This window comes from Candida albicans, chromosome 3 (assembly GCF_000182965.3).
Source record: "Candida albicans SC5314 chromosome 3, complete sequence".
In the NCBI taxonomy this organism is placed as follows: domain Eukaryota; kingdom Fungi; phylum Ascomycota; class Pichiomycetes; order Serinales; family Debaryomycetaceae; genus Candida; species Candida albicans.
In genome coordinates, this window is record NC_032091.1 from 622,744 (window position 1) to 647,012 (window position 24,269).

Consider the following 24,269-nt stretch of genomic DNA (forward strand, 5'->3'; position numbering starts at 1 on the left):
TTGCAAACACAAGGGGGGACACAAATGTAGAACTATATGGTGTTGGGGGTGAAGGGGAGGGGGTAGTTATTTCACGGGGGGTTGTTTTCTGGGTTGTTTGTTTTATTCTACTTTCTGTCTCATTTTATTTTTTCTTGTTTTTCTGGAGATAACATGGAAACGCAAAACGTCTTTTTTTTGACAGTTCAGCAGGAACTAGTCATCCACTACATATGAAACGACAGCAAGAGGAGCCAGCGTCCCAGAAAGAGGAGTCAGTGCCTCAGCGAAAGGCAGTCAAGTACAACCAGGAGTTGACGTTGCTTACTCTCCCCACAGACATACTAGATCTCATTTTTCAGGATTTGTCAAGGCAGGACGCGATAAACCTATCGACCCTAGATCACGAGCACAGAAACGTGCTAAAAGCTATTGTTTTTTCGCGGATCCGTGCCAGCTGGAACGATATGAGGAGCGAAATAGACGGGAGGACGGGTTTCCTCAAACAACATAGACACTTGGTGACCCAGCTTCGGATAGTCGACTGCGATTCGTATGGAGAGTGGAACATGGACATCTTTAGCGATTTGTTGATAGACTTGCCTAGATTGAGACATTTGCTTATCAACAGCAAGTTCTCCTCCAACTGGCTCAAGTACCGCCAAGACGACAACTTGCAGCAGCTTACGTTGTACTTTGAACCACAAGATACGCGACAAGTACCAGGAGAGATCGTTTCCAGCAGCAGTACCACCACCACCACCACGATCAACCGCATATTCAGTTTGGAGCACATTGCCAATTTCAAGATGTTGACAAAGTTGCGGCTATGGCACTACCACCTCTACTGGGAGGATATGTACCCTGTATTGATCGTGGAGGATGTCGAGCTCCACAACTGCACGTGGGAGTTTCCGTTCACGCTATCGCAATTCAATTACAACTCCAACATCAGGCGACTTGTGGTGTCGTATGCTGAAGGCAACGCGTTTGCGGTGTCTGAACGGTACAGAGAGTTTTTGCAATATGGAAACGGAGAAGACTTTTCAAGTTTGGAGGAGCTTACGGTCACTGTGGCGAGAGGGAGTCTCAACAGCAGCGTGATGTCACGGTTCATGAACACTGGCAACTTTCCGAGACTAAGAGCATTGCGGGTTCTTGCAAGGGAAGGCGCATACAACCTATCGCATTGGTTTGGAAAGTTGCCGACAAACAGTACGTTGCGGGTACTAGACATGCAGGTGGATTACGAAGCTCGTGACCGGGAGAGAGCATTGAAGGAGGCCAATAAATACTTTCCATTCCTTGATGTGAAGATACATAGACCATAAAAGCGCAAGGCTGCGAAATATATACGCGTATAGACTCTACTAATAAACATCCAAACCAGAGTGAAAAAAAAAAAAAATACAACACAAACCAGAAAAAAAACAAACGAACCACTTACAAGACCCATCTCTACCACAACACCAATGTACTGGGTGCTACTCCTTTTCGTGTCGATATGCATGGCCAACACGGAGACATGCTTGGTACGGGTGCCCGAGTACTACAATATTGTACCGCACCCGTCACCCATATCCAGGGATGCCAGGTTCAGTCGCGAGCTCCATCGTCTCAACACCACCCACACAGTACTACTAGACTACCCCATTGGATCCATCGACGACCAGGATATGTCCAACATAATCACAGTCACATACGATACCGTTGCGCAACCACGATCAACACTACTAGTGCGCGTGAACAACTACGGAGACAATACGTTTACGAACGGCGACATGCTCAACATCAAGCTATGCTGGCCGGCCACCATGCCGTACGACTTTAGCATTGACCATGTGTATATGCACAGCAACGAGTTGGTTGAGAGTGTGGAGGATGAGTTTGATTTGTATGTGGCGGTCACCTACGAGTTCCATGCCTTTAGTTATGACAATGGGAGGTTTTTGCAAGAAGAAACGGCATTGTCCTTCCAATTGTACGTGAACAAATTGCCCAGTAGATTCTTACCCATTCCATTGGAGTTGTACGACACAATCGTGTATCTAGTAGATATCACAATATTCATTGTCTGGAACATCTTGCCATATTTGGTTAAGGGTGTATTAGAAGCCGTGGGGCAGTAGTGTTAAATGCGATAAAGAAGTATCGACTTGAGCAAAAAAATAATGACCTCCCTCCCAGATCATTGGAACATGTGACTCCAGCAAACCTGAACCAATTTCTGGGCGGTACACAATCTCTTTTTTTTCCCTTTCTTGAGAAACTAAATAAAATAAGGAGAACCATTACTACTTATTCTCTTTTTTTTTTATGTGTTTTCTAGTCATTGAAAATTCAATTATTTTTTATAACATAAAGGAGTAAATTCAATCATGTCATATAGTGAAGAAGATCCTTTGAGTGAACCAAAGAACACTCAACAATTGGATTTGTCTAAATTATCACCACAGGAATTAAGAATCTATAAAATGTACGGGAAATTACCCACTACCCAACAGATCTTATCATCCAAATTCCAAGATAAGAAATATTTTGACAGTGGAGATTATGCTATGCAGAAGCAAATGGGAGGTGGTTTAAAGAGTGGCATACCTGGTGGAATGTCTATGAAGCATCCAAATGCCGAAAGAATGAAAGAAATGTCAGTTCGAAATTCAATTAGCGCAACAAACGCCCAAGTGCTTTTGAATGGAAAATCGGGATTATTAAATGAAAGAACTGTTGGAAAAGATGACAATGGAGAGGAGCAGAATAAACAATAGAAGCAATTAACGGAGATTCGAATGGTATATTTGAAAAAAAAAAAATAATTGATTACCATTATTTGCAAATCCTCAATTCATTTGGTTCAGTCAACACATATCTCTTAAGTATTTTGCTGCGAGGTTTGTCATTTAGTTTTGAAAGAGGAAATACGTTTGATTAGTTGAGTACTAAGAAGTGAGCTTGAAAGTTGAAGTATAGCTCACGTTTTCTTCCCGTTTTCTTCATTTTTTTTTCATTTTTTTTTGTTGTAGTTAAAATGTCACTGGTTTGATGAAGCTGCTCTGGCATGTCAGACTATATTTATTGAAATTGGACTAACCAAGTTAAGAATCAGAGATTTTTATGTTTATTGTTTAATAGTATAGGGGTAAGTAGGAGCAAATGTATTTATTAACTCACCAAGCGAAACTCTAACCAAGTAAGAAGGAAAAAAATAGTTGCTCCACTGTTTTTGACCTTTTGTAGCCAAACCAATGATTACAAATCAACAGTTCAATGACAATATAGAAGAGTTCATTTCGATTATGCTAGCAAACTTGAAGTTAAAAGGCACTGATTTTGAGTTTTCTGTTAATAACAACTACGTGAATAAATGGAATATTGACAAAATGTATAGTTTCGTCAGTGTTTCTGTGAAGCAGCTTCGTATAGATTTTACAATTTCTTTTGATGATTTATATGGTGTTCCATTGTTAAATATGAGATTATACGACAATGACACGTTTTTAACTTCGCCAATGGCGCAAAGAACGTTGGCAGTTGGGATTTGTCGGGTTGATTTACATAATCATCACCTTCTTCAACAGCCTTGGTTGCAAGTGCATCCGTGTGAAACGCTACAAACAATCGATAGTCATTTGAAGAATACACCGACCTGTAAATATAACCTGGTTATACAATACTTGTGTTGCTGGTTTGGGCTATACGGGTTGCCTAGTATATTTCCACAATTTAGTGTAAGACCAAATATATATATTAATAATGTACAATCATGCAAAATAAAATAAACAAAAAGAACAGAATAAAAACCCATTCTCCTAAGCAGAAGATTGTGAACGAACTTTCTTCTCTGTAAATATACGGCATGGGTAAGCTTCAGAATACATACCATGAACAGGTTCAGGTAAAATTTCCCATTTAAATTTGTTTAATGATGGAGCAACAATTGGTTCTCCTGATTTGCCCAAAACTTCTCCCTTCACCACAGATGCAGGCACAGACTTCAAAGTAGATGCTAAACTAACGTCTTGTCCGTTTGTAAACACTGCCAATTCTTTATTTCCCTTCTCTCCAATGGAGATTCTTGGGTTTGATTCAGAACCTAAATTCAACAACCCAGAGATTTTGGTCTGGTTAAATGTATGAACTTGTGGATAATTTCTTCTATAATCTCTCTTGAAGTATGGATTACCTTTGATATCTCCTGCTGGTATGGTAACAGGGTCCTTGTAATTCTGTGCTTCTTTGATTCTTTCACCAGGTGGGACTTGTCTAAACAACGATACCAAAGGATTACCAGATGATCTATTTGGCACCAAAACCAAAAGTTGTCTTATTTTCTCCCAGATACCCTGTGGTCTGGTAGTATATTTCTTCCAAACTGGAACTGGACCTCCTGACATAGTTAATGAATAGATAATAAATGGATACTTTTTTTTCCCTTTTCAAAGACGTAAGAAACCAAAGTTTGTTTGAGTGATAATTGGATTTTTTTTTTGGGTTTTTTTGAGGTTTCTCTGTTTGGCTGTTATTAGGATTCTCTTTTTTTCATCCAATCAATTTTAGGTGAGTAGTAATACAAATATATGCAGGAATCTCAAAACGAGAGAATTGAGTTTGAGTTTGGATCTACTACTGGTAAAGGCTTACACAACATTATGAGTGTTAGATCTGCCAGGGTTTTCTAATCTCCTTCAAAGTAGTTTTATAGAGTAGATATGTTTAGAAAGTAACCAAAAGTGGCTTTACATTGAGCAACAATTTTTTAAATTAGAGTTCTTCCTGAGCTTTCTCTACGATTGAACTATTTGTATAATCAAAGATCTCGTAATGATAATTCCTTGTACACTAATCCAACTTCATATATTCATTTGTTTAAGGAGAACCACCTGTTTGATAAAAACAAATGTCAAACCAGTGAGTTATTACACTTGCAACTGTAGTGAAAAGATTGGTATCTTTCTTTTTAACAAAGATAATATTTTTATTAATTCTATTTTAAAAACCAATTCCGTTGAGGATGCAAACTATACAAAATATATGCCTAAACCAAATGCCTTTCATTTTTCTTTTTATAAACCAGTAAAAGCAATTCTCAATAATGACATTGATATATGTATGTGAAATAAAAAAATTAAACAACAATTGTTGAAATGAAGTAAATAATATTTAATGCAAAAAAATAGTCCGTAACCATCATAAAAATCATAAATTACGCTGAAAATATTTGGGAAACTAATGTTGAAAGTTTCCATATTTGAGCATGTTGAGTGCCCTTCATCAATAGAATATTTTCTTCTTCTTCTTTCTATTCTTCTTCTCATGCGTACGTATAAATAACAAGATTGTGAGCCTTTGATCGAGTTTATTTGTCAGTTTTAATTCAAATCGTCAATATTCAAACGCTTGATTAAATCGAAAAGGGTGGAATTGCCATCAACAAAATCATTGTTTACCAAATTGCACAACACAAATTCATCTCCGAATTTTTTCATTAATTGGACAAATTCGTCTACTTGTGTTTGATTGGCTTCAACTAAATTGCTACTGGCAATCTTGGCCCATTCAGTAAACAATCTGTAAACCTCATCCTTCCATGCCAAGAATGATGTTTTCTCAACGATTGTGGGTTGAAGAATTTCCTCTCCCGGAAATACCCCCCAAGTGACTGCATTAATGTCATCATCTTTACAGTTTGTACTCAAATTACCATCTTTATCCACAGCATAGTATGAAATAAAAGCTGACGAAGATTCGGCTCCCTTTACGTTGAATTCCTCGACGTGGTCTAACAATTTAGAAACAACATCTTTATGGCAAAAGAACTCCAAATACTGTTTTTGATACACATATCCATTTTTGGGGCCCCAACCAAAAACTTTTTCAGACGATTTAACTGCATTTAATGCTGGCTGTGAATTCATAGTGAAAAACCCGTGTTGATTCAAATATATCAAGTCGTCAACAATTACTTTAGTGTCATCCCCCACAGGACCATCAGACCATGGTAACGACTTCAAGTCGCCTTTCAAATAGTTGATAATTATACCACTCAATTCTGCCAATGATTGAGGGAGACCCCATAATTCAAAAGCCTTTTTAGGTGATTGTCTCAATAATTCACTAGCACACAAATCAATATCACCAAAAGCCGGAGATCTTGAGTCACCCCATCTACCATTAGGAAATTCATCCCAAGTTGCTGTTCTTGAAATGTAAGAATACTTTCTATGTTGCCAAAAAATTGGACGGATCGATTCTTTAGATCTTTCTGGATGCAATGATTTTCTCCAAGGTAACTCGGATCCACCAACGACGTCGTGTGATTTAATAGCTTCAATGAGGTTTAATTTCTCCAAAATCATAACAGTAGCTTTTTCCAAATTCATAGTGTAAAAATGTAAATGATTGACATATCCAGATTGCAATAATTTATTACACATTTCACTAACCAATTCAGTTCCTCTTTCTCTTACCAAGAAATCATCATCTTTTATGGGGTCTAATGCGTCTAAAAAGTGTTGTGGAATAGCTATTTCGGACCACTTGGCTCTTCTTATAAATGCAGCATAGGTAGAAATAGGCATGATACCTGGAATGATTGGGATATCAACTCCAATTTTGCGTAATTTGCTACACCAAGAAATAAAATTATCAACATCATAAAACATTTGAGTGATAATGAAATCAGCTCCAGCGTCACACTTTTCTTTCAAATAGCGCAAAGTTTTCTGCTCGTCCTCTTCTTCTGGATGACCTTCAGGATACCCTGCAACACCAATATTAAAGTGGTTGTCATATTTTTCATGAATATACTTGATCAAATCCTTGGCATATTTGAAATCACCAGTAGATTCCGATCCATCCAAAGGTGGGTCTCCCCTTAACGCCAAAATGTTTTGACAACCAGATTTAAAAGCTTTTTCTAAAGCTTCATCAATCAATTCGACTTTCATGTTAGTACATGTCAAATGCATACATGTTTCCAAACCCAAAGTTGATTGGGCAGTATATACCATTTCATTGGTCAAAGTGGATGATCTACCCCCCGCATTCCAAGTGATATCTATAAATATTGGATTCAAATCATACATTCTATCCATTCTATCATACAAGTTCTGCACCCCTTGCGAAGTTTTTGGAACGAAAAACTCAAACGAAAATGTAGCTGGTGGTGGATTTGATCCCTTATGCGCTTGGGTTAATTTCTCAGATATTTTCATGATCAATAGTTTTCAATAGTTCTTAATTGTTAAGCTTTGTGAAACTGAACTGATTCAATAGTCTTAAGGCAATGATATAACAAGTTTAAGAAAAGTGAAAAAAAGAAAAAACAATTAAGAAAAAGTACAAGAAAGAAAGAAAGAAAAAAAAAAACTAACTACAAAGGTTTATACCTGTTTGTTCGTTTAGATTATACCAATCAACGAGGAAATCGGAAATCGAGAATCGAAAATCAAAAAAAAAAAAATTCATTACTGATTATGACTCTTCAATAAAATAATTAGAAAGTGCGTGTACTTGAATTTTGTGTAATCTTAAAAAATTATAGTTAAACCGGAGGCGCCCAGGAGGAAGAGGAGGTCTGAAAAAAATCCAACATTTTTTTCTCTCTATCTATCTATCTATATTTGTATTATCTCTACCCAACGTGCGTATTTAATGCCGTTTCAGGAGTTCTCACTATTTATTCCATGTGACTTTGACAATTACAATTCATCGTGAATAAAATCATCATCATTACTTTCTTGTTCTTGTTCTTCTTGTTCTCCGTCTGTATCAATTTCTATCTCTTGAACAACTTCTTTGGCGGTATTATTCTGTACTAATGATACCAATGGTTCAATTGCTTGCTCGTATTCAATCCATTCTGGGATCAATCTCTTAGCAGCATCTAATTTATTTTCTCTAGTTAATGGATTGTTGCAAAGATCAATCATTTTTGCATCTTCCAAGCTTTTATCTGAGCACCACGTTTCACACCAGAGCCAATTTTGAGGCAAACTGAAAATTTTTATCAGTCTTTGCATATTATTGGGCAAATCTTGATCTAAATTGCTCAACGAATTTGGATCACTAGAAAGCTTTTGATAGTGTGCTCTCAATCTGTCTCCAGCTTTTATAGATCTGAACTTTTGCAAATCAACAACAAATAATGCACTAATATGATATTTCAAATCATCCTTCAAAACATCGGACCAGTATCCTTCTTTCCAAAATCTGAAACCTTCCATTTCTTCCCGAGAATCACACATTGGAGTAAATCCATATGGAGCACCTTCAAGATCCATGTTAACCAATTCTGTCAAATCTGCCCTACATATTTGATCGGCGTCAATGAATATAATCTTGTTGAGATCTTGTGGGAACAAAACGTCCAAAAACAAAATCTTATACCCCCAAATCATTCTTTCTTTGGTTTTCTGTTTTCTCAAGAAATTGGGCCATTTGTAACTAATAAACTCATATTCGACATTATACTTTACTGAGATAAGCTCTACCAAGTGTTTGAATTGTGGGGTCGCAAAATCTTCCAAAATCCAGAATTTTATTGTCAGGCTAGGGTTATGTTTTCTTACTGACGCAATCATAATGCTAGTTAACTTTTCATAAAGTTGGCCACCAGCAATTGTAAAAATATTTATATCTGCATGTTTTCTCGTCAGCATTGGCTTATTGTTGCCAGATTTCATTACCCTTGGATATATGGTCGATCCATCAATTTTAAAAACTGGCACCTCAATGCTCTCCAATTCCTCGGTATTAGCCTGATATTTGTTTTCCGATGCAGACAATAATGTGTCATTTGAGGTCGTACTAAAGTTGAAAATACTAGGATACCCTTTGATTTGAAAATAGTCCAAGGAAGTCATCACCAAAGTATCAGTTGAGTAATTTTTATTAAAGGCTCTAAAGATTAAACCATCAGGGGCCTTCCCAGTATGAATATCTCTAGCATATCCTTCAATTAATATATTTTTTAGAGAGTATTTTGCATCAACAGAGTGGCTTTCGCTGAAATTGATTGTGTTTAAATCCATCGAACTCAGTTGAGGAACAACTATCCACTTATGTGGAACATCTAATTCAGTAGAATAGGTCACATTGGATGGAATACTTTCAAATTGAGCTGAATAATGTTGGATCCACTTGCCATTGGAATCAAATTTGGGAGTCGGTTGAGGATACACACCACGATAAAACTTGTGAATTTTGATCTCTTCTTTCAGATCCACTCTTGGTTGTAGTAAGATTCTAATGTTCAAGAACAGAAAATCTGTAATGCTATTAACAAGGCTTATCAATTTTTGAGAATATTCATCCATTGGGTTCAAAATTATTAATACATCAACTGGACTATTTTCTTCATAAGTCGTTACATCAATCGAGTTTGAAAAATCCAATGAGCTAAAATCAAACCTGTTAACATCAACAATAAACCTTTTTTCGTCGACATGGAATGATTTTGTCACTATGGAAGTCACCAAATCAAACCAGTCCATATTGTCCAATCCAGACAAAACCAGATTAAAATCACTTACCTTCTTCGACCTAAACTCATCCGGATATGCCTCCATGATGTCCGGGATTAAGTTCAATCTTTGAGATACTTCAAACTCTATAATTTGATCCAATTCCTCGTATCCAAAATTTCCATCCAATCTAAAATATCTAGAGTTGAATAGCAAAAAAGAGTGATGAGCAGGTAATTGCTTAGTCTCAAGCATTTTTTTCAATTCATCATTATTTGCACTTGAAGCGTTGGATTTTTTCAAAATCTCAATAATTTCATCAATTTGTCCATTTGTTAAGGCGGTTAATTTAAACTTTGTTTTCAATTTTCCAAAAACATCTGTATCCCCAGTATTAATAATTCTTATCTGAATTGCTTTCTTTTTGAGAAGCAATAACAAATCTATCAATTGAGTAATTATTTCTGACTTGGTAAAATCCGACACTAGCCAAAATGTTCCAGACACGCCCTGCGCTTTATCTAGCTTCTTGAATGCAATTGAATTGTTTATTAATTCCTTGTCGATTTTCTTGTAAATAATGTCACTAGGTTCTAATGGAATTATACGTAAATTGCGTTCTGATTTTGCATTAGAGTAAAGAACATCTTTCAATCTACCCTCTATTGGTCCCTGTCTCAAGAAAGTTTTAATAAGTGAAATGTCCTGGGATATTTGTTTACTCATGGCAATCTGCCAGTTTGGTGCTCTTAAATCGTAAATAACCCCATTGAAAATGACCGAAGCAGTTGATATAGAAAACTTGTTTAACACATGATTATAATCCACTTTATAATCTTCGGGTACTTCCACTTTATCTAATAAGTCATCAACTTCATCTGGACTGTTTGATTCAAAATATTTATACAATATTGCTAATGCCTCTTGTGTGCTTGATTTCTCAGCAATCCAATAAAATTTCTCAGCGAGTAACAGATCCATTGGGTCATCTCCTATAACGGGCAAAACTCCAACTTGTTGAGGTATACCGGAGTCCAAAATCACCTTAGATAAAGTGAAAAACACCCGCAATTGATTTTTGTTCCCAAAATTTAATGCGAAAATTAAATCATGGATGTTCTCTTTCAATAACGGAATTTGATTTGGCTTAAGTTTATGAGAACCAACTCCTAAATATGCCTCCTCACGATCAGTGGTGTACTCCTTGAATGTGTTGTCTGATTCAATGTTATTGAAAAACAAGACCCCACCCTTTTCTGAACTACCCTTCTTAAATTCATTTTCATACACTTTAAATCTATTTTCATTGTTACCCATTAATGTATTCCCATTTCGAAATTGTGTTTGTTTAACAGCTGAAAGTAAAGCAAATTTTGCTATCAAGAGCTTTGCTTGTACGGTATCAAATCCAAGTTTCACTAAATCTTTCACAGTCTGTAATTCCTCCTTTATCCTGGTACCTAGATTGTAAATATCTAACTCTAGTGGATTTATTGGGGAACCGTTGATATATATTCCGTAGGAGTCTTGAGATAGCCCTATATCTTCATTTCCAAGCACTTTGGATTTAACTTTTTCATGATTTAGTAATTTTGGTAATCGTGCAATGTAAGGAATAAACTTGGGAAAGTTGGTTAAAATGGTATCTAAAAGGTCGTATTTAGTAGTCTTGTAGCGATTGGATAATATGAATGAAGTCAATTTAACACCAAGTTCATACGAATGTTTTCCAATGACTAGGACCAATTCTTGCGAGTCATTAATTCTGGTGAAATCTCGACTCAAATCATACTTTGTATTTCCTTCTGCACCAGAATAATCATACTTTTCCATTTTCAATGATACACCGTATCCAGAAATTGAGTCCAGTTTTTTGATTCCCAGTGGAATGTACCTCCATACAAACTTTAATTTTCCAGCCTTTGCATCTGGATACAATATTTTAAGAAAATCTTTAGTCAGTTCCTCAGTCGGGTTTCCATATAAAATCACCAAAGGTGCATCTTTTGATTTTCCAATAATCCTATCAAATAAAAGTGTAGAATGAGAACTCAAATCAGTTCGTAATGCAAACAAATCATTAGCCGAACAATATATCTTATCGTTATATAGTAACCACGTTTGAATTTGACCATTTTTCGTTTCCACTGCATTCCCAAAAGAGTCTTTTGCACATTCACTTTTGAGTCGATCGCCAAACTTAGTTAGAACATCAGAATAGTGATCGTAATGGGCTGCGATTCTTGGTGTATGTTTTTTGTTGGTTAAATCAAAATTAATAAAATCCAAATCTTGATCTGTTAACCTTAATGAGTTGATCACGGTAGAATATATTTCTTGATCTGAAGCATCATCTTCTAATTCCACTTCAGTGTCTCCTAAACCAAAAATTGTTTCAATTGTCTGTTCGTACAAAGAGTCATTGAAGCCAACGATGGCCTCTATAAAGCTAGGAAGGAAATCAATATTGCTCCATGACGCTTCAAGTTCAAGTTTAAAATTGTTATTTTCAGTAGCTTTGACAAAATTTAATAAAACAGCAACCGCAATGGTGTAGTAGATATACCTTGCAATTGACATTTCAAGGACTTGTGTCGTAGTGTGACAAACTAGTAGAACACGTTAATGTTTCTTTTCAGAAAAAGCAAAGAGTAAAACTAATAACAACGCATCCACATATTTTTTTTCGGTGCTTAATCCTTGCACGAGAACAACACTGCTAAAAGAGTATTACATTGGCAATATATTCGCCTTTATATTTAACTTAATCTATACATATTACCTCTGGTGTTGTTGGCTCTATGTCTTCTGTATCTGAAGTTAAATCAATTATCTCGTGGAGTATGCGGCGTTTCGGGTTATCAGGTTGAATTGGAGTTTCTTCAGTGTCCGATGTTAAATCAATGATATCATTAGCAAATGTTCCAACTGGTTTACCTTCTGTAGGACCGATAAGCTCCACCTGAGTTGTGTCGTACTCGTCCTCTTTGGGAACACTTTCGGTTTCTGCATTTTCACTATGACACCATTTTGAATCTCTCAACCGACGCTCTGCCGCCTCTAGAATTGCCTGTCTAAGATCCCTTGGCGAGCCACCGATAGGTTTATTAATTTTTGAATTCAGTCCTAAAACTTTGCTTTCATTCGCAAACTTTGGTTTGCTTAATTCCTTGAGCCTTTGCTCTCTGACAGATACTAAACTTCCGGATAATAATACACCTCTACCAACCTTGTTTTCCTCGCATAAATATTTTGTTTTGGCTCCCCTACAATGTATGTCGTCGTATCTCGACTTTAGTTTGTCCAAAAACTTGTAGAACTTACTATCGTGAGCACTATACAAATTGTGTGTTAATTCATGAAGTAAGGTCCCTACTATATCACCCATGGGGAGAAACAGTTTATCATTGTGATGTTCTCTTAACCTTAGGTATATCTTTTGTCCGTGATTGACATTTAGGCCCCATAGTTCCGCCTTATCAGGATACATTTCATATAATTTTCCAACTTTGAACTTCTGCTCGTGTATTATTGGTGCAACTAATCTTGCTGCATCATAGAGCAAAGACTTCGCATAAGCTTCATCTGAAAAACGTTTCAAGGCCCCGATCTTCTTTATATTTGCAGGAGGCGGTATGTCATTGGCTTTAGGAACAGGAAATGCACCGTGTCCTTCTTTAACCATAACCTTTTGCTAGTGTGGCACCTAGAAAAGAACGAATTATTTGATCTGCGAATGAACTAAATATTATACAAAGAGTCAAACCTCGTTTTTACTGCAGTATTGGTAGTGAACACGACCCCAACGAGTTGGCATCTAAACTTTGCCAGCTACAAAGCAAACCTTAAATCTAACAATATCATTAAAACCTATAGACCAACAAACATATCAGCTAATGTTATAAGGCTAATCGACTTGATAAAATCATTTGTTTATTTTCCTTAAAATATAACGCAACACTACTGCCCCACGGCTTCTAATACACCCTTAACCAAATATGGCAAGATGTTCCAGACAATGAATATTGTGATATCTACTAGATACACGATTGTGTCGTACAACTCCAATGGAATGGGTAAGAATCTACTGGGCAATTTGTTCACGTACAATTGGAAGGACAATGCCGTTTCTTCTTGCAAAAACCTCCCATTGTCATAACTAAAGGCATGGAACTCGTAGGTGACCGCCACATACAAATCAAACTCATCCTCCACACTCTCAACCAACTCGTTGCTGTGCATATACACATGGTCAATGCTAAAGTCGTACGGCATGGTGGCCGGCCAGCATAGCTTGATGTTGAGCATGTCGCCGTTCGTAAACGTATTGTCTCCGTAGTTGTTCACGCGCACTAGTAGTGTTGATCGTGGTTGCGCAACGGTATCGTATGTGACTGTGATTATGTTGGACATATCCTGGTCGTCGATGGATCCAATGGGGTAGTCTAGTAGTACTGTGTGGGTGGTGTTGAGACGATGGAGCTCGCGACTGAACCTGGCATCCCTGGATATGGGTGACGGGTGCGGTACAATATTGTAGTACTCGGGCACCCGTACCAAGCATGTCTCCGTGTTGGCCATGCATATCGACACGAAAAGGAGTAGCACCCAGTACATTGGTGTTGTGGTAGAGATGGGTCTTGTAAGTGGTTCGTTTGTTTTTTTTCTGGTTTGTGTTGTATTTTTTTTTTTTTTCACTCTGGTTTGGATGTTTATTAGTAGAGTCTATACGCGTATATATTTCGCAGCCTTGCGCTTTTATGGTCTATGTATCTTCACATCAAGGAATGGAAAGTATTTATTGGCCTCCTTCAATGCTCTCTCCCGGTCACGAGCTTCGTAATCCACCTGCATGTCTAGTACCCGCAACGTACTGTTTGTCGGCAACTTTCCAAACCAATGCGATAGGTTGTATGCGCCTTCCCTTGCAAGAACCCGCAATGCTCTTAGTCTCGGAAAGTTGCCAGTGTTCATGAACCGTGACATCACGCTGCTGTTGAGACTCCCTCTCGCCACAGTGACCGTAAGCTCCTCCAAACTTGAAAAGTCTTCTCCGTTTCCATATTGCAAAAACTCTCTGTACCGTTCAGACACCGCAAACGCGTTGCCTTCAGCATACGACACCACAAGTCGCCTGATGTTGGAGTTGTAATTGAATTGCGATAGCGTGAACGGAAACTCCCACGTGCAGTTGTGGAGCTCGACATCCTCCACGATCAATACAGGGTACATATCCTCCCAGTAGAGGTGGTAGTGCCATAGCCGCAACTTTGTCAACATCTTGAAATTGGCAATGTGCTCCAAACTGAATATGCGGTTGATCGTGGTGGTGGTGGTGGTACTGCTGCTGGAAACGATCTCTCCTGGTACTTGTCGCGTATCTTGTGGTTCAAAGTACAACGTAAGCTGCTGCAAGTTGTCGTCTTGGCGGTACTTGAGCCAGTTGGAGGAGAACTTGCTGTTGATAAGCAAATGTCTCAATCTAGGCAAGTCTATCAACAAATCGCTAAAGATGTCCATGTTCCACTCTCCATACGAATCGCAGTCGACTATCCGAAGCTGGGTCACCAAGTGTCTATGTTGTTTGAGGAAACCCGTCCTCCCGTCTATTTCGCTCCTCATATCGTTCCAGCTGGCACGGATCCGCGAAAAAACAATAGCTTTTAGCACGTTTCTGTGCTCGTGATCTAGGGTCGATAGGTTTATCGCGTCCTGCCTTGACAAATCCTGAAAAATGAGATCTAGTATGTCTGTGGGGAGAGTAAGCAACGTCAACTCCTGGTTGTACTTGACTGCCTTTCGCTGAGGCACTGACTCCTCTTTCTGGGACGCTGGCTCCTCTTGCTGTCGTTTCATATGTAGTGGATGACTAGTTCCTGCTGAACTGTCAAAAAAAGACGTTTTGCGTTTCCATGTTATCTCCAGAAAAACAAGAAAAAATAAAATGAGACAGAAAGTAGAATAAAACAAACAACCCAGAAAACAACCCCCGTGAAATAACTACCCCCTCCCCTTCACCCCCAACACCATATAGTTCTACATTTGTGTCCCCCCTTGTGTTTGCAATACCATTTCTAGCTTGACAGCCCAACTACACCACACTCCCCCAACCATGCAGCGCAGCTGGCTCCAGTTGATATCCATTGTGTCACGCAACATCGCAGACGACTTGAAAAATAACATTCTCAACAGGCCCCCGATTCTACTAATTCTCAACCCGGACTCGTTTGAACCGCCCTTCACCAATGGGTTTGACGAGTACTTTAATGTCACGTCGACGGCACTCCTCGGTCAGTACTCAAACAGCAAGGCTGCCAACTACGCCATTGTTGCGCTATCGATCGTTCTAGCCGGTCTAGATATCATCTACAGCATAATACGGCTCTCGATCTCGACGATGTTGATGGGGGCGTTCCTTGGGAGTCTCCTATTTTTTGGGCTCTGGTTTGTGGTGACTGCCTCCAGACGATGGAAGTTGGTGGTGCTCTTGTTCCAAAATAACGACTACAATGTATTATACTAGAATACATATCGTCACGATTATGACTTGGGTATATAAATATCTATTTAAGTATACACTCTACTGGCTGGGCTTTTTGTTTTCGGGTGATGTGCCAATTTATTTACAAGGAACTGTCCTGGGTGTCCCAGACGATGGTCACAGGACCATCGTTGACCAAGGCAACGTCCATCATAGCTCCAAACTCTCCGTCCTTGACTTTCTCTTGGCCCAACCCTGCTCTCAATTGCTCTAATAACTTGTTGTACAATTCAACTGCGTGGTGGCCCTTGGCTGCACGGTGGAAATCAGGCTTGGTCCCCTTCTTGACTGTGCCATACAATGTAAACTGACTCACAGACAATATTTCACCTTGGATGTCAACGATCGACTTTGCCCATGGCTTGCCATACCACTTGGTGGCAGTCTGCGGTGGCTCAGACAAATCTTCAAACACACGGAGGGATAGAAGCTTCTTGGAGAGCTTTGCAATATCGTCCTCTGTGTCTGTGGTGGTGATACCAACAAGAACCATCAACCCTTTTCCGATTCTGTTGCTCAAGGTGTTAGTGGAATGCTGTGGTAAGACTCTTTTTGAAGATCACCGCTAATAGACAGGCACAAATACATACGATGACACAACTTTCTCTTCAACTGTGACTGATGCACTCTTGACTTTTTGAATAACCACTCTCATGTTGCCAAATTATGTAGCTCAACTTTTTCTTATAGGGAAAGAAGAAGAATGGATAAATAGACAGCTAAATTTTTTTTTTTCTTATTACTGGATCCTATTGTGCTTTGGGCGAGTAGTTGAACAGAAAAAGAAAACCCAGTCGACTTTTCAGTTTGCCGGAATGGCAACGGGTAGCCAAAAAAAAAAAAACTCCGGGGCTAAATGTTTCAAGTTCAGTAATATCATATCTCATACATTTACTGCAGTTGTTCGTCTACTAAGAAATTACACAAATACTTTAAAGCAGCGACAACTTCCCTACCAACAGGCTCAATGTACTTTGCGGGTAACAAAAAACCATGGTTACCTGTATCTCTCAATTTCAACTGGAACGCATAGTCTGCTCGATGATGGTACATATAATCTAATGCTGTTCCAGATCCCAAGTCTGGCATCAAATCAGCGTCACGATCAATACAGGCTGGTAATACATTGTACAGTGTTCCACTTTGCATGCGAATAGCTTTTGCTAGACCCCACGCGACCTCTAACAAGTTTTCTTCATCTCTTGGTTGCTCATTACAAGAAAAGGCATATGGATATAAGATCTCCTGTGAGTAAGAATGCAAGTCAATATAACCCCATATTTTGTGGTTGGCATTGGTATTATTCAAATATTCTGTCCAAATTTGGGATTCAAACGCTTCAAAGGGTGCCTCACCACTGTATTCTTCACCGCATGCCCAATCACTTGATCTTGTCCAATGATAATCGTAAGAATGATCAATATCAATTCCAAAGCATTTGGGATGAATAGTTGGTTGACGATTCTTTCTCCACAATCTGTCTGTGGTCCAAGTGTATTCATACCCGTCAGGGTTAGAAACAGGAATAAATATAAAGTCCAATTTAGACCAGATATCCGAATCAGGAGCATTTTTATAGAATTCAATTAATGCATATATGGAGTACAACACAGACGAAGTTGAAATCCATTCACGTGCATGGATACCGCCGCTCACTACAACAGTTCTCCTGTCGCCATGATCATCATTACCTTCCGAGCTAGGAACAGTGAAATGAACTACCTTGTACTTACGATGTTCATATGTTTCCCCAATCTCTTCAACACTGATTATATCGGGATATGTTGCTTGTAATAGGTCCAACCATGCATCAATAGTTTCTAATGATCGGTACTCTTTGAAAAACAATTCATTAGCAACCACTGGATCTTCATTCAATTGATTAACCTGCAGCGGGTATGTTTCAAATATCTTTTGGGCTAAGTCTCCAACAATTACTTTAAAAGACATTGAAGGGAACATCTCATGCAATTTAGCCAAGCTTTCTTTGTCAATTTGTATATCAATTGTCTTTAAGTTACTTGCATGACTCCATTTTGCAAAGTGAACATTTGCATCTCCTCTGAGAGGCAGACTTATCAAATATTTTCCTAAATCTGGATCATTGGAGTAGTCAATTCTGACTACGTGTTTATCATTATATTGTGATAAATCTATTGGATGGTATTGAGGATCCACTGATGTGTAATGGGGACGAGTAACATCTTTTGAAGAGAATAGGCCATTGAAATCAAATGGGATTTGAATCTGATGAGTGACCACTAGTTGAATAAGAAGTAGTGATATGAGTTTGATACAGTTCATGCTAGTAAGTAGACTAAATTCGTATAATAGCTAGGAACCAAATATATCAATAGTTGAAAGAACAAAATTATGAAAATTGGAGAATTTGGGGAAAGTAAAAAAAAAATATGAGGTGGGTTAAATATCAAAATCAATAGTAAATGTAACTTTAAATATCAATGGGTAATCAGAAATATCAGCAACATTGAGAGCAAAGTAGAAATGAAATTTGAACGGAATTATTTTTATTTTTTTTTTTTGCTTCACAACTTGTTTGTTAGAGTTATTGAATTATTATTATTCTCATTCTTGTTACAAATTTTCTACTATGATAAAGTAAAGTCGTGTATTTGTGTGATGAAACGTGATAACACTTGCTTCTCCATTCTACTTTCGTCCTTTTGTTGTCCCTGTCTAACAATTGTTGCATTTGTTTTTGAATGGATTTACAAGTATATGAGTTTGTGAGTTGTCTTATCGTTGTTAAATTCCCATGATCTTTTTATTCTCTATATAGTATGTTGTAAGGCTAGTGTATAGTTAATATAAATGTCTATGAAGAAGTCAAAAAAGAAAGAAAAAAGAAAAAGAACTAATAAATAATTATTACTACTACTGGTCAATTGGTACTGCCAAGTTTTCACATAATAAATGTTACCACTATAAATTAACTATGAGTAATTAACACCATTATGAAAAAAATGAAAAAAAAAAAAAAAAGTTGATTCCTAAATTATCTTTGCAACATCTTCCTGGATTAAAAAACTACCTTCAACAATGCAGAGGAGATTAGTACAGACTGCTTCGTATTTGATTAGACGAAACAACGTGGCATGTAGATTCAGTCGTTATAATGGTTTGCCCGTTGCATCTTATTCTACAAAAACAGTACCTTTTACGGCAGATACTTATTCCCAAAAAGTCCAACGTGATGCAAAATTCAAGCAACTTGAATCTCAAGACATCGAATACTTTAAAAGTGTATTACCTGAGAATTCCATTATTACTGATGAAGACGACTTATTGTTTTTCAACGAAGACTGGATGAGAAAGTATAGAGGTCAATCACAATTGGTTTTGAAACCGAAAACCACCGAACAAGTCGCTTCTATCTTAAAGTATTGTAATGATAACAAGCTAGCTGTTGTACCACAGGGTGGGAATACTGGGTTGGTAGGTGGATCTAATCCAATTTTTGATGAAATCATCATTTCCTTGTCGGCCATGAATAAAATCAGATCGTTTGATCCTGTCAGCGGTATATTGAAAGTCGACGCTGGTGTTATTTTGGAAACAGCTGATCAGTATTTGGCTGAGCAGGGCTACATTTTCCCGCTCGACTTGGGAGCTAAAGGGTCGTGTCATGTTGGTGGCAATGTTGCATGTAATGCTGGTGGTTTGCGTTTGTTACGATACGGTTCTTTGCATGGTTCTGTTTTAGGTTTGGAAGCTGTCTTGCCCGACGGTACAGTTTATAACTCTATGCATTCATTGCGTAAAGATAATACTGGTTATGATTTGAAGCAGTTGTTTATTGGATCTGAAGGTACTTTGGGTATTATAACTGGTGTTTCGATTCTATGTCCATCAAGACCACAAGCGCAAAATGTGGCATTTTTAGCTGTATCGAGTTATGAGGCCGTTCAAAAGGTTTTTGTCCAGGCTAGAAAGGAGTTGCAAGAAATTTTATCGGCTTTTGAATTCATGGACAACACCTCACAAAAGTTGACTGCTAAGCATTTAGGTTTGGAGCACCCTATTGAAAGCGGTGACTTCCCATTCTATGTGTTAATTGAAACCTCTGGCTCCAACAAAGAGCACGACGACGAAAAATTGGAAACATTCTTGGGGAATGCAATGGAAGAAGGTTTAGTCGACGATGGGATTATTGCACAAGATGAGGCTCAAATACAATCATTATGGTCATGGAGAGAATCCATCCCTGAAGCAACCACTATTGGAGGCGGTGTTTACAAGTATGACGTTTCTATTCCATTGGCAGATCTTTACGGGTTAGTTGAGGACATCAATACCAGGTTAAATGATGCTGGAATCGCCAGCTTGGACGATGAATCGAAACCTGTGCTTGCTGCATTGGGTTATGGTCACATTGGAGATGGGAATTTACACTTGAACGTTTCTGTGAGAAAGTATTCTCCTGAAATTGAAACTATCTTGGAGCCATTTGTCTATGAATGGATCGCAAAAAAAAATGGATCCATTTCGGCTGAACATGGGTTGGGATTCCAAAAGAAAAACTACATTGGGTATTCCAAGAATGAGATTGAGGTCAAATTAATCAAAGAAATCAAACAACATTACGATCCAAATGGAATCATGAACCCATATAAATACGTGTAAATGAGTTAGTTAAAACTAGAGTCTGTAAATAACTCTGCTCTATGCAAGAGTCGTTTATATTTCACATTTCTTTATATAGTTATTTATTCATTTATGTCATTGTAGATGTCTTGTCTGTTTTTATTGACGTTCAAGAATATTTAACGGTGACAGACAAAGCCAAAGGTGTAGTAGTTATCCATAATGGAGATGGTATTTACAATAAGATGTTTTTTTTCTATCCTAATTACTTTCCTCCCTCTGCTTGCTTTTACCTTCGAAACTTACTCTAAATTTACTAAACAAATTAATTTATAAAATATGTGTATTAAAACATGTACTAACATCTAAACAGGGATTGTTTGCCTCGTACACAAATATGAACCGAAACTTAAAAACATAATGATAAGAAGAAATTGAAAATAAGGGTATAACAATATTAATCACCAATAACAAAATAAAGCACAGACATCCAATGTGTGCACGAAAAAAGTAATTTTGAAACCAAGTAACCAATAAAAATAAGCCATGAAGCAATAATATGAACTCTTAAAGTGAGATCAAACCGAAATAATGGATGAAAATGAAAAATAATGAAAAGTAAAATAGGACAAATAAGAAGATCTCCTTTGTCTGGAGAAACCGAAACTAAAATTTAAAACCGAAGCTAAATCTCAAAATCCAGATTGATTAAAACAAAAATAACAATGCACTGAGGAAACCGGCAATGAGGCCTAATCTTGGAACAACTGAATTAGCTGCACCTTCAAAAGTACTAACGGCTGCAGAACTGTCATTGGAAATACCAACATATGGAACTAAAGTTGGAGCTGGCCAATTGCTAGTGTTTTCGTTGGTTTCAGTAGCAATAAATTCAGTTTGATCTCTCTTGTAGTTTGCAAGTTTAGCAACACGATACACAGCTTTAGTTGTAGTCAATGGACAGTAGGTTGTGTATGTTGTAGCAACATCAGTGGTAGTCACAGTAACAACGACAACACCAGTATGAGTAGTGTGCGTCTGACAACCATTATCAGCACAACTAGTGACAGTAATGACTTCAGTTGAGTGTGCAGTTGAGGTGACATACGAAGTTATAACTGTTTCATCAGTACCAGCAGTTGGAACAGTGGTGCAGAATGTAGATGGAACTGAAATGGTAGTAGGAGTGGTAACACTTTGTCCAGAAGTAACATCAGAGCAAATAGTCACAGTTGTCTCATAACCATATCCACCAGTAGAAACAGAAACCCAACATGATCCTGTACTAGTACCTGGAGTTGATTCAACACTAGATGTACCTGGTGTGGTAGCAGAACTAGAACCTGGTGTGGTAGCAGAGCTGGAACCTGATGTGGATTCAATAGTAGATGAACCTGGTGTGGTAGCGGAACTTGAACCTGGAGTTGATTCAACACTAGATGTACCTGGTGTGGTAGCAGAACTTGAACCAGGAGTAGTAGCAGAACTAGATCCTGGTGTGGTAGCAGAGCTGGAACCTGATGTGGATTCAATAGTAGATGAACCTGGTGTGGTAGCGGAACTTGAACCTGGAGTTGATTCAACACTAGATGTACCTGGTGTGGTAGCAGAACTAGAACCTGGTGTAGTAGCAGAACTAGAACCTGGTGTGGTAGCAGAACTTGATCCTGGAGTAGTAGCTGAGCTTGAACCTGGTGTGGATTCAACACTAGATAAACCTGGTGTGGTAGCAGAACTTGAACCAGGAGTAGTAGCAGAACTAGATCCTGGTGTGGTAGCAGAACTTGATCCTGGTGTAGTAGCAGAACTAGATCCTGGTGTGGATTCAACACTAGATGAACCTGGTGTGGTAGCTGAAGTTGTTTTACTTGTCACAATAGTTTCTGTTGAAGTTAATGGACAGTAAGTTGTGTATTCAGTGACGGTACCGGTAGTAGTGACTGTCACAACAGTAACCCCTGTGGTAACAACGTTTGATGTACAGCTATGGTGATCGCAATCAGTAACAGTGATAACAGTAGTAGTATGAGCGGTGTGGGTGGTAAATGAAGTAATCCAATCAGTACTTGTTTTACCAGTAGTAACAGATGATCCTGGAGTGGTAGCTGGAGTCGATTTAGTGCTAGAACCTGTAGCGGTAGCTGGAGTAGACTCGGTACTTGAACCTGGAGTAGTAGCTGGAGTAGACTCAATACTTGAACCTGGGGTAGTAGCTGGAGTTGACCCAGTTGATGATGCAACACTGCTACTACTGGTAGCTTTACTAGTGGAAATAAGGGAAGATAATGTAGACGAAACAGTGTAAACCGAGCAATCAGTAGTCTTTATAACCCACCACCATTTGGTTTTGGTTCCAGTGGTGCAAGTTGTGGAAACAGATGGAGTTGCTGGTGCAGTAGCTGTAGTAGATGCAATACTGCTACTACTGGTAACTTGACTAGTGGAAATAAGGGAAGATGATGTAGATGAAACAGTGTAAACCGAGCAATCAGTAGTCTTTATAACCCACCACCATTTGGTTTTGGTTCCAGTGGTGCAAGTAGTAGAAACAGATGGAGTAGCAGTAGCAGTAGTAGGGACATCGGTTTGAGCAGTAGTTTTAATGGTGGAAGTACTTTGGCCACATCCGTCTGGTTTTGAGAATGACCAAACCCAGGAGAAAGATCTAGTAGACCAAACAACAAGTGTATCTGAGCAAGTGGATTTAACAACTTCGTGGGATGTAGTCAATGGACAATAAGTAGTATATTCAGTAGTCACACCTTCATGGACAGTCTTGGTTTTAGTGACACCAGTAGCATAGGATTGAGTGCCACATCCACCTTTGGAACAAGAAGTGACAGTAACGACAGATGTTGAAGGAGCATAGATTGTAGTCCAATACGTAGTAGCTGGTGGTGGCTTATGATAAACACCAGCAAGCGCAGTGGAAACAATACCAGCAAAGACAGCAATTGATTCCAATTTCATAGCGAATGTGAATTTGTTTGTTGATTGTTGATAGTGTAGAAGCAATTCCTAAAATTAAAACAAATCTTGAACAATTGGTGAAGAATTTGCAGCTTTATTTATACTCGAAATATTTCGTTTTCTATTCTTCACAAGCTTGCTGATCCCTAATGGCGGTAATAACAAGATCCACAATGCTAATAATAACATGAAAGGGTGAGATTCAGTTTGTCGTACAATTGCCTCAGTGTATTCTCTCTCACTCCTTCTTCATGCTTGATTAAATTCCACCTTGACTAAATTCCGGAAGGTCTATCTGATAATAAAACACTTAGTTCAATGCATCCTGTAGCCCTGAAATTGACTTTGTAACTAAAGCTCTGATATGCAATGCCTAATCAACATCTGCGCAACCCATGCATAGACGATTAATTCCTCCATATTTGATTATTCTCCCATATACCAAATCAGTGCAAATAGAAACCAGAACTGAAAAAAATATAACAAATTTAGCGAGAACATTTATTATTTTTTTTATTAATAAATGAAACAGCAAAAAAAAAAATATACAGATATGTCTCGGTTCATACACGACCTCGCTGCATCTATACTTGCAAAACTACTTTAAATTTTTTTTTTTTTTTCCTTAAGATTGAAAATCATTTATTTTCCTCAGGCGTATCGCGTCACCAGGACGTTTATGGAAAAATAAATACTAGCAGCTCTTCATT

General features: G+C 38.1%; 16 protein-coding genes across 16 annotated transcripts; 7 read left to right on the forward strand and 9 right to left on the reverse strand. All coding sequences in view use genetic code 12, as the record gives it.

The window, feature by feature from the left end:
• Positions 1-212: 212 nt before the first annotated feature.
• On the forward strand, positions 213-1,310 carry CAALFM_C302900WA (uncharacterized protein; the record flags this gene model as incomplete). The annotated part of the gene is made up of 1 exon (XM_714886.2): positions 213-1,310. One exon carries the CDS (start codon positions 213-215, stop codon positions 1,308-1,310), a length of 1,098 nt encoding a protein of 365 aa, XP_719979.2.
• Positions 1,311-1,451: 141 nt separating this feature from the next.
• On the forward strand, positions 1,452-2,108 carry CAALFM_C302910WA (uncharacterized protein; the record flags this gene model as incomplete). Its single annotated transcript, XM_714888.2, has 1 exon — positions 1,452-2,108. One exon carries the CDS (start codon positions 1,452-1,454, stop codon positions 2,106-2,108), a length of 657 nt encoding a protein of 218 aa, XP_719981.2.
• A 249-nt stretch (positions 2,109-2,357) lies between these two features.
• CAALFM_C302920WA (phosphatase regulator) lies at positions 2,358-2,747 on the forward strand (the record flags this gene model as incomplete). The annotated part of the gene is made up of 1 exon (XM_714889.1): positions 2,358-2,747. One exon carries the CDS (start codon positions 2,358-2,360, stop codon positions 2,745-2,747), a length of 390 nt encoding a protein of 129 aa, XP_719982.1.
• Positions 2,748-3,224: 477 nt separating this feature from the next.
• CAALFM_C302930WA (uncharacterized protein) lies at positions 3,225-3,758 on the forward strand (the record flags this gene model as incomplete). Its single annotated transcript, XM_714890.1, has 1 exon — positions 3,225-3,758. One exon carries the CDS (start codon positions 3,225-3,227, stop codon positions 3,756-3,758), a length of 534 nt encoding a protein of 177 aa, XP_719983.1.
• Positions 3,759-3,788: 30 nt separating this feature from the next.
• Positions 3,789-4,373, reverse strand: NUO2 (Nuo2p; the record flags this gene model as incomplete). Its single annotated transcript, XM_714891.1, has 1 exon — positions 3,789-4,373. One exon carries the CDS (start codon positions 4,371-4,373, stop codon positions 3,789-3,791), a length of 585 nt encoding a protein of 194 aa, XP_719984.1.
• A 975-nt stretch (positions 4,374-5,348) lies between these two features.
• On the reverse strand, positions 5,349-7,193 carry MET13 (methylenetetrahydrofolate reductase (NAD(P)H); the record flags this gene model as incomplete). The annotated part of the gene is made up of 1 exon (XM_714892.1): positions 5,349-7,193. One exon carries the CDS (start codon positions 7,191-7,193, stop codon positions 5,349-5,351), a length of 1,845 nt encoding a protein of 614 aa, XP_719985.1.
• A 486-nt stretch (positions 7,194-7,679) lies between these two features.
• KRE5 (Kre5p) lies at positions 7,680-12,023 on the reverse strand (the record flags this gene model as incomplete). The annotated part of the gene is made up of 1 exon (XM_714894.2): positions 7,680-12,023. The coding sequence occupies one exon, from the start codon at positions 12,021-12,023 to the stop codon at positions 7,680-7,682; it is 4,344 nt and encodes a 1,447-aa protein (XP_719987.2).
• A 184-nt stretch (positions 12,024-12,207) lies between these two features.
• On the reverse strand, positions 12,208-13,128 carry CAALFM_C302970CA (metalloendopeptidase; the record flags this gene model as incomplete). Its single annotated transcript, XM_714895.1, has 1 exon — positions 12,208-13,128. One exon carries the CDS (start codon positions 13,126-13,128, stop codon positions 12,208-12,210), a length of 921 nt encoding a protein of 306 aa, XP_719988.1.
• Positions 13,129-13,403: 275 nt separating this feature from the next.
• CAALFM_C302980CA (uncharacterized protein) lies at positions 13,404-14,060 on the reverse strand (the record flags this gene model as incomplete). Its single annotated transcript, XM_714896.1, has 1 exon — positions 13,404-14,060. The coding sequence occupies one exon, from the start codon at positions 14,058-14,060 to the stop codon at positions 13,404-13,406; it is 657 nt and encodes a 218-aa protein (XP_719989.1).
• A 141-nt stretch (positions 14,061-14,201) lies between these two features.
• CAALFM_C302990CA (uncharacterized protein) lies at positions 14,202-15,299 on the reverse strand (the record flags this gene model as incomplete). The annotated part of the gene is made up of 1 exon (XM_714898.1): positions 14,202-15,299. One exon carries the CDS (start codon positions 15,297-15,299, stop codon positions 14,202-14,204), a length of 1,098 nt encoding a protein of 365 aa, XP_719991.1.
• Positions 15,300-15,555: 256 nt separating this feature from the next.
• Positions 15,556-15,966, forward strand: CAALFM_C303000WA (uncharacterized protein; the record flags this gene model as incomplete). The annotated part of the gene is made up of 1 exon (XM_714899.1): positions 15,556-15,966. The coding sequence occupies one exon, from the start codon at positions 15,556-15,558 to the stop codon at positions 15,964-15,966; it is 411 nt and encodes a 136-aa protein (XP_719992.1).
• A 100-nt stretch (positions 15,967-16,066) lies between these two features.
• DTD2 (D-tyrosyl-tRNA(Tyr) deacylase) lies at positions 16,067-16,639 on the reverse strand (the record flags this gene model as incomplete). Its single annotated transcript, XM_019475302.1, has 2 exons — positions 16,067-16,493; positions 16,575-16,639. The coding sequence occupies 2 exons, from the start codon at positions 16,637-16,639 to the stop codon at positions 16,067-16,069; spliced, it is 492 nt and encodes a 163-aa protein (XP_019330847.1).
• CAALFM_C303020WA (uncharacterized protein) lies at positions 16,638-17,141 on the forward strand (the record flags this gene model as incomplete). The annotated part of the gene is made up of 1 exon (XM_714901.1): positions 16,638-17,141. The coding sequence occupies one exon, from the start codon at positions 16,638-16,640 to the stop codon at positions 17,139-17,141; it is 504 nt and encodes a 167-aa protein (XP_719994.1).
• Positions 16,876-18,288, reverse strand: ECM14 (putative metallocarboxypeptidase; the record flags this gene model as incomplete). Its single annotated transcript, XM_714902.2, has 1 exon — positions 16,876-18,288. The coding sequence occupies one exon, from the start codon at positions 18,286-18,288 to the stop codon at positions 16,876-16,878; it is 1,413 nt and encodes a 470-aa protein (XP_719995.2).
• A 756-nt stretch (positions 18,289-19,044) lies between these two features.
• Positions 19,045-20,628, forward strand: AIP2 (D-lactate dehydrogenase; the record flags this gene model as incomplete). The annotated part of the gene is made up of 1 exon (XM_714903.2): positions 19,045-20,628. The coding sequence occupies one exon, from the start codon at positions 19,045-19,047 to the stop codon at positions 20,626-20,628; it is 1,584 nt and encodes a 527-aa protein (XP_719996.2).
• Positions 20,629-21,297: 669 nt separating this feature from the next.
• On the reverse strand, positions 21,298-23,559 carry PGA18 (Pga18p; the record flags this gene model as incomplete). Its single annotated transcript, XM_714904.2, has 1 exon — positions 21,298-23,559. One exon carries the CDS (start codon positions 23,557-23,559, stop codon positions 21,298-21,300), a length of 2,262 nt encoding a protein of 753 aa, XP_719997.2.
• Positions 23,560-24,269: the final 710 nt, after the last annotated feature.